Here is an 8,910-nt window from a genome sequence, read left to right as displayed (position 1 = left end):
TCTCTCTGTCTCTCTCTGTGTGTCTCTGTCTCTCTCTCTCTCTGTCTCTGTCTCTCTCTGTGTCTCTGTCTCTCTGTGTCTCTGTGTCTCTCTCTCTCTGTGATCCTGTCTAAACTGCTCTTCCCTCCCTGTGTCCAGATGGAGGCAGTGGGACAGAGCGCGTCCGGCCCGCCGCCTGTCAGGCAGGTCAGAGACTCGTGGAGAATCGCTGTAAGTTCAGCTTCTTGACTCACCATGAGGCCAGGAAAGAAAAACCCTCCAGGCAGGAGGAGAAGCTGCTGCTTTCCCCTGATTGTGCAACACTTGACACACATGTTGAACTAACAGAGAAATCGATTCAGGGAACGTTGCTGTTGGCAGAGCACCGACCCAAAGAGCCCGGCAGATAAAACCCGTTTCAGGCCAAAGGTTCACATGCAGGCTGTTTAAATCATTCACTCTGAAATGTCTGACTCCATTTTTAGATCTTCACAGACCTGCTTCTTTGGAAACGGTTTGTTTCAAATCATTTTCATTAAATCTCTTTCTTCTAGAAACCTTAAAATCCAGATTTTATAGTTTCCAGCTGGTTGGACTTTAGTATTTGTGACCCTTTAAAGGAGATCTGTAATGAAAAATTCATATTTTTCACATTTTGGTCCATTTGAGTCTCAGCAGAACAAACATTTTAAATAATACCCAGAGGTTTTTGGGCAATAAGGTCATGATTGTTGGTTCTGGAAAAACGGCTGCTTTAAAAAAAAACAAAACAGAAAAACTGCGCTGTTGCCTAGCAACCCCAGCTGATCTCCAGCGTTTGGTCAGCTGGTTGTTGTGCTCTGTACAACGGCTGCTGGAAAAAACAAGAGTTTAGTTGTTGACTTGCTGCATTGTGGTTGGTTGTGCAGGAGGCTCCACTAATGCTTTTCAAGATACGGATGTGTAATTGTTCGTCTCTTTGCAGCTGTTTTGTTGAGTGTAAACGCTGAGTTGGGGGCGTGGCCAGCAGCAGCTCGTTTGCATTTAAAGTGACAGAGACCCTGAAACAGCTCAGACTGAATTATCTGAGAACAGAGGAAAGAATATAATGAACAGGCTTTGATTAGGCCACATGCTGCTGTTTTAACTTTACAACTGTAATATTATTTATAGGGACTTTAATTTATACAAATAATAAAACAGGAAAAGATAAAAAATATTTAAGCAGCTTGATTTTATTGCACATAATTTTTAACAGCAGTTTAATTTGTCTACAGCTTGTTATGAATTAAAGGTTAACATGTGAGGGAATTTAAAATAAAAACATGTTGTCCTTCTACCCTCAGTGGTTTGGCTGCTGAAATAAGATTCAAATATATTCATCTTTAGTTTTTTGACTGTAAAACAAATAGGAGATCATTTTATTTGAAAACAAAGATTATTCAGACTTTTGGTCCCTCAATATGAAAAATGTCTTTAAAAACTGGTAAAGTTGTTTGTTCAAACATTTCAGATTCAGAAAGTCAACAAATCTGAAGGTTGAATATTTAATCTGCTCTCGGCAGATTTTGTGTTCAGCTTCATTTTCAATTATCTTGTAAACAATTAAATCAAAAGGCCGAAACTGACGGAGGATCAGATAGCAGGTAAAGCAGCACAGCTACAAACACTCACCCGGATTAGCATGACGGTCAGAAAGCTAAACAAATAAAATGATTTAAGTCTTGGAGCTGCGATGTAAGACGCTGGTTCTGCTCTCGCTGTTGAACCGCTGCTACGCTACAGGTAGTAATATTTCACAGACGGAGCGCCGCTTCTGCTCCACCTGGTAGTGACTCTCACACCGAACCTCAGCTTAAAGCTGCAGCATCTAACCTAAAAAATACATTTTACATACGTATTAAAACTTTCGCTGTCCTAACATGAGACAGATAATCTCTAAAAAATAATCGATCTCCTCCCTGCTCTGCATAATTACTCTGCTCAGTCAGAAACAGCCACTCAGAACTAGCAGTAATCAGCTAGCCGCCATGCTAACAGGAAGTTTTCATTCAGTAACTCTGTTTATTGTAATGGATCCTGTTTTTGCCTTTGAATGTTAAGTTTTATACTTTAATCTTTTGGCAATGTTGAGGTTTTATTTTGGCTCTTTGCATCATTTAGCCTCTTCAGAGCCTCCATATGTTATCAGTCTGTTAAAGATAGTTTTACTGATAGCAGGACAATTTGCACAATGYCTGTTTTGTTTAGTTTTCTTCTTGGAAAAAGTTGTTAAAAACAAGTTTTTGTCTAAATTGAGGTGAATTCATGGTTCCTTTTTCCACATAATGTAACCGGTAGTGTTTATGATAAAAAACATAATAATAATGTGATCAGTATCGGTGATCGGCCCTCATGGGTGATCGGTATCGGCAGGAAAAAACCTGATCAGCACATCTCTAGTTTACAGTTTTCCCTTTTGCTGTGAGTTTTTCCAGCTGGTTCTCGACTCGTTCTTGGATGCGGCGCATGAATCCAAAGCGTTCTGGGTGTGTGTGTGTGTGTGTGTGTGTGGGTGTGTGTGTGTGTGTGTGTGTGTGTGACCTGAGACGCCGCACCGTTTTACGGTCGCCATGTTTTGCTCAGCTGCAGCCAAATGTTCTGAACTCATGTAAATCCTCCTCTGTCCGACTTTAACGAAACATTTAATTCACTTTCTGCTCATTTGGCTCCATATTTGGTCCGTATGACACAGGAAGGTCGTACTACTGATTTCCTTTGTGTGTATTTGTGGAGTATTTAGTCTGTAGAAACTGACTCTTAAATGAAATACCTCTGTATTTTATTTTTCATAGGCAGATTTTACCTGGAGTTGCTGCTGATTGTTTTAGCTGCTGATTCTCTGGAAAGATTTTCTTTGTTTTATGGGAACAAAACCAGCAGCTTGTAAATCTTATTCAAATAAACTCCAGAAAATGTCAGTAAATCCGTTTCTACCGCTGCTCTGCTCGGCGATGGCTTCTCCATGGCTGTTCTGGACAGACGGTGGGACCTTCAGAAAAGATTAAACTAAATAATAAAAAGCAACATTTTGGATGATTGCAGTGGAGTTTAGTTCTGAACCCAAAGTTTAACCTTTTTTCCGCTTCTTCATCTGGTTTATCTGCGTTGCTGTAATCGTTGCTTGGTTTGGATGTTTGCATGTGGATGAACAAAACGAGCTTTGAGTTGCTGCTGTTATTAACGCTGAAGCTTCACTTTGGCATGGAGGAAAGCTGCTGCATCGTTCGGCTCTCTGCTCTCGACACGTTTCGGCTCTAAGGTTTGGATCCCGGATCCCAGCCGTTCAACACAAACTAATTCTGCACACGGTTTCTGTTTTTCAGGGTCCCAAAAGGTCGGCGGCCAAGAAGGAGTCGAAGGACAAGAGGGAGAGCAACGAGGAGAGCAAGGAGAACCTGAAGGCCAAATCTGACGACTCGGGAGAGGAGAAGAACGGAGACGACGACCCGCAGAAAAACGGGCCGAAGAAAAAAGGTGAAAGGCTTCAAATACTCGACTCGGAACCAAAAAAGACTTTAAAATGTTAGCTGAAGCTAGAATCTTCACATCGATTCTCGCGCTCGGAGAAGAAAAATCCATTAAAAGCTAAAACCCAGCTGAAGTATGGTGGTGGCAGCATCATGCTGTGGGGGTGCGCGCTGCCCTTTATAAATTAGATGACATGAGGAACGAACACGATGTCGACGTGAACCAGGAAGTTAAATTTGTTCTTCCAGATGAACAAAAACAAAGTTCTTCAGATTAATCTCATTTTTAAGATCCAATTTCTGGAATGAACTCTTTGGGTTTCCGTAGTTCAGAGTGATGTCATCGCAGCAAGAGCCACCATCTTGTTTCCATTTATTAGGCCCAGATTCTGATTGTTTTTGTTTACAATGTTAGGAGAATAAAGCAGACATAGAAATTATGTTTTAACACAAACTTCACTTTATTATCAGCAGGTCTGGAAATGTTTGAACATGAACTGAATCAGTTTGGACAGAATCACATGAACTGAACTGATCATGTCTGAATACTGAGAATCTTAGGAAGAAAACTGAAAAACATTTAAGAAAAAATTTAATGCAATTTTACCAAACTTCTGTTATTCTGACGTTCTGTAAATAAAAATAATTCAGGAAAAGTTTTGGCTCAAACGAACATTTTCTCTTTTCTGCGCCGTCCTTTTTCTTCTGTTTTTCATCTTTTTAATTCAACTTCCAGCGGCTCTCTGCTGCGCCCTGCTGGCCAGCTGAGGTACTGCAGCAGCATTCTGCATTTGAGTTTTTCCTGAAATCTGATCCAGAAACTGATTCTCCTCCTCAGAGAACCCGCTCTGAGTTTTTCAGAGTTTAGGATATTGGGAAGAAAAGTGTTGTAAACCTGAACTTGAACCAATCAATCAATTAATTAATTAATAGCTAACTGGAGTTTAAAGAAAAAAGACCACAGGATGATGAAACACTGCCAAGCCAAGTTTATTTATCTAGCACTTTAAAACAGTTCCACTGACCAAAGTGCTGCACAGCCACAGAATTAAAACAAGTGAAATAAAAATTAAAAGCASACTAACACCAAAAATACAATCACTTAAAATGAAGACACACAATGCAATACAAGAACATACCCAAATATGCAGTCATAATAAATATCACAATAAGTAATCTAAAAAAACAATAAAAGTAACTAAAAGTAACAGCAGCTCAAACTGAATCAAAGGCCAGCCGAGTCTTGAGAGCAGATTTAAAAGTTGCCAGAGAAGTGGCCTGTTTTTCCGACATTGGTTCCAAAGTTTAGCAGCTGCCACAGCAGACGCCCTGTCCCCTCTGAGCTCCCTCAAAGTCCTCGGCACCTGGGGGCAGGAAGTCGGCTCCAACATCTTTAATCTTAAATAAAAACCTTTATCTGTAAATCTGCTCCACCCAGAACTCCTCTGGTTCAAATTCTGCAAGATAAATCTATAATTAGTCACCTTTTATTAATTGGTTAATTGAAAACATGTCGTCTGCGTTGATGTTCAGATTCTTGTTTGGCTCCAGATGGTCAAACGTTTCACTAAAGGGTCGTTTAATAAAATGTCTTTTATAACAAATGGGATGTTTATTATTGACGTATTTCTAATATTGTATGAAAAGATGAAAGTTCTGCAGGATGTGATTCATTTATTACTTGCTGATTCGTCGTCGCATTAACTCCACGTTCCCCCAACAGGAARCAAGCAGAAGTGGCTTCCTCTGATGATCGACGTGAAGCCTGAAGGGCCGCGGGAACGCTCGGCGTCCCGCAACAACAGCCGGCAGAACGAGCAGCCGCGGCTGGCGCCCAACGCCCGGAACGACCTCAGAGGTCAGCCGGACCGCTCGGCCGGCTCTCGTGGCCAGGAGAGGTCAAAGGTCACCACTGATGCGGCTGGTTTGCGTTTGTCCGGCAGATTGGCACAGTCAGAAGTACGAGCGGGAGTGGCGCGACGACCACGACGAGGTTTCCAGCGTGAAGAGCGAGGGGGCGCCGTTCCGCGGAGGGTTCAGAGGTCGCGGGCGTGGCAGAGGAAGGGGGCGGGGCCGAGGCCGAGGCGGCGGCAGAGGTACAAACACACATTATTCAGTTTTATCCTTCAGTCTGAGTCTCTGCTGCTTCTGAACATGGAAACATTCAGACGTTTTTCTGCATCGGTTTGTTTATGCTGACTTTAAAACTCCTGCAGGGTTCGGGTTGGGATTTGACCTTCGGGTTGGGATTTGACCTTCGGGTTGGGATTTGACCTTCGGGTTGGGATTTGACCTTCGGGTTGGGATTTGACCTGCTGTGGGTCCAATAACCTACATAACCATAAACAATCAGGATGTGTCTGGATGTATCCAGTTCAATCAACCAAACTTCAGCAGGTTTTACCAGTTTAGCTTGATGGCCGTATGTAAACTTCTGAGCCTTTTTTCCTCGTTTGGTGGGGCAGAAAAAGAACGTGGGATCTAATCGGGTCACAATAAATAATTAAAATGAGCTCAAATATTTCCACTTCAGTTGTTACAGAAATATCTTTAAAAAGTTGGAAAAACTAAACACCATCTGGCCACTAGCTTTATTTTTTATGACCTAATGTGTTAAATGTTGCAGAGAATTAATTATTTTGAATATTTAAGATGTTTCCAGATCCAGGATTAAATGTTTTTTCAAGCTTTTATCTTTTGAGGCTGTGCGTCAATTAATTATTTTATTATTATTAGCTGGCTGGGTTTAAAACAGAAGTATTATCATTTATTGTAATAATTTCTGGAACTATATTTCTGCGCTGCACATCACTTCCTGTTCAGACCAGTGGGAATAAGCCCCGCCCCTGTCTCTGCAGGTCACCATGACTACCACTACGGCTACAAGGCGTTCGACGGGAAAGACGCGCCGTACGGCCAGAAGTTCAGCAACACGGTCACATATTACTACGACAACCTGAGCAGCAGCGAGCTGTACGCCGCCGACCAGGAGCTGCTCAAGGACTACATCAAGAGGCAGATGTAAGCACACGACCAGCGACTGATGACGATTAACGATGATTATTAACGATTAATGATGATTATTAACGATTAATGATGATTATTAATGTTTAATAATGGTTATTAATGATTAATTATGGTTATTAATGTTTAATGATGGTTATTAATGATTAATGATGATTATTAACTATTAATGATGATTATTAAGGATAATAAGGATTATTAAGGATTAATGATGATTATTAATGTTTAATAATGGTTATTAACGATTAATGATGATTATTAACGATTAATGATGGTTATTAACGATTAATGATGGTTATTAACGATTAATGATGGTTATTAACGATTAATGATGGTTATTAACGATTAATGATGGTTATTAACGATTAATGATGAATATTAATGATTAATGATGATTATTAATGATTAATGATGATTATTAGCTATTAATGATTATTATTAAGGATTAATGTTAACGATTACTGATGATTAAGGATTAATGATGATTATTAACTATTAATGATGATTATTAACGATTAATGATGATTATTAACGATTAATGATTATTAATGATTATTATTAAGGATTAATGTTTATTAACTATTACTGATGATTATTAAGGATTAATGATGATCTCATCGCTGTTAATACTGTGAGCGAGGTAGAGATATGAAACGCAGGAATATCGGAGAAGACAAATAGTCCTCTCATACGCTTCAAATGGTTTTCAAATACGTGTCACGGTTCCCGAACGGGAAGGAGTTGTTCAAAGTGCTGTTTTGGTTAGAAAACTGGCTGGTTTGAAGAGGATTTTCCCACATTTTGGCTGCCACAGCTGCAGGGGATTCATTAATTACCATAGCAACYGAACACAGAGCCTGGATAATTACCATAGCAACAGCTTTGAGCTAATTGTTGTACTTATTAACCATGTTTTCTATATTCAATGGACTAAGTCAATGACAGACAACATGCTAGTGATGCCAAACATGCTACTGATAGCAATCATGCTAAGATTAGCATTTGGGCTAATTTCACCTTATGCATTAATTTTAACAAAAGTAATGGTCCAAGTACAGCTTCGTCAACATGTTTCTGACTCTCCACAGGGTTTTGACTACAATTTAGCTCAGTTTAGCATTGATGCTAATGCTGAGCATCAGAACGCTTTTCTTACTTATTAGCAATGTTTCATATACTGAATGGAGTAAGTAATGACCGACATCATGCTAGTGATGCTCCACATGCTGATAGCATTCATGCTAAGATTAGCATTTTGGCTTATTTTACCTTATGCAACAAACACAATGGTACAAGTACAGCTTAGTGAACATGCTTCTGTCTCCCCGCAGGTTATTGGCTACTTTGCAGCTTTCTTTAGCATTATTGCTCATTTGTAGCATCAGAACGCTTTATTAAAAATCCTTTGGCAGGCCCCATAAACTTTCTGCAGGAATTTTCTAGTTAAATGTTTTTTAGCTCTTTAATTCAAAGTCTTCAAAGAGTTATTATTGTTTATGTGAAGAATCTACATTTGATGTGAACTGAAGTCGGGTTTCTTGCCGTTTTGTGTAAAAATGGTTCTGCAGAAACACTTTAAGTCTCAGGCTGGCGGATCTGAGAGAATCAGGTCTTTAAAAGCTGAAACGCTGGACCTGCAGGTCCAGTTTGAGTCAAAACGGAGATCAAACATCAACCCGACCAAATGGATCATAAGGAAACTGCTGATTATTGTGATTCAGGTTGATTCTGATCCAGATGTTGTTGGTGAAGCTGACAGCAGATCAACGTTTTGTCTCCTGCAGAGAATATTACTTCAGCCTGGAAAACCTGCAGCGGGACTTCTTCCTGCGCAGGAAGATGGACGCCGGCGGCTTCCTTCCTGTCGGACTCATCGCCGGCTTCCACAGAGTCCAGGCGCTCACCACCGACGTCGCGCTCATCCTGGAGGTCAGACTCACATGTTCACACCACAAAACGGACAAATTAGTCTGAGAGCAGCTCAAAACCAAACATTTCTACTGATTAAAACTGTGAAACTAGCCCGTTTATGACATAAAATCATTCATATGGGTCTGTTCTGAGTGAGTTCAGGTTYAGGGGCCTCATGCATAAAGCGACGTGCGCAAGAAAAGGTGCAGCGCCATATTTTATGCACAAGTCGGCATGTATAAAAATTAACTTTGCGTCAAGGTTTGCATAAATACACACATTTTTTCACTGGGTGAAAATGTGCAGCAGCCAAAAAACGTTTTCTGTGGACAATATGAAACKWCAAAACTCACATAGATGCACTGAAGTCTGACTACATTCAGTTATTCAGACCAAGACGCACCAAACCCAGAATATTAAAATGATTTTAATATTTTATTACTTAAACGATGAAACTGAACCAGACAATGAGCCAACTTAACGCTAAATAAAGAAAATAATGTAAATG

General features: G+C 40.2%; 1 protein-coding gene across 2 annotated transcripts in view; it reads left to right on the top strand.

Moving 5' to 3' along the window:
- Positions 1-8,910, top strand: part of larp1 (La ribonucleoprotein 1, translational regulator) — a 27,732-nt gene that overhangs the window by 5,610 nt on the left and 13,212 nt on the right. The window contains exons 3-8 of one of the 2 annotated variants that reach the window (XM_008401951.2): positions 139-210; positions 3,324-3,474; positions 5,191-5,325; positions 5,411-5,563; positions 6,326-6,488; positions 8,276-8,420. In XM_008401951.2, the coding sequence (XP_008400173.1) occupies positions 139-210; positions 3,324-3,474; positions 5,191-5,325; positions 5,411-5,563; positions 6,326-6,488; positions 8,276-8,420 (819 nt within the window). The remainder of the gene's footprint in view (positions 1-138; positions 211-3,323; positions 3,475-5,190; positions 5,326-5,410; positions 5,564-6,325; positions 6,489-8,275; positions 8,421-8,910) is intronic. The other variant, XM_008401952.2, reaches the window with a different exon arrangement.

Source organism: Poecilia reticulata, unplaced genomic scaffold (genome assembly GCF_000633615.1).
Source record: "Poecilia reticulata strain Guanapo unplaced genomic scaffold, Guppy_female_1.0+MT scaffold_155, whole genome shotgun sequence".
Classification (NCBI taxonomy): domain Eukaryota; kingdom Metazoa; phylum Chordata; class Actinopteri; order Cyprinodontiformes; family Poeciliidae; genus Poecilia; species Poecilia reticulata.
The sequence above is the reverse complement of the archived record's forward strand: the minus strand, read 5'-3'. Positions and strand labels throughout refer to the sequence as shown.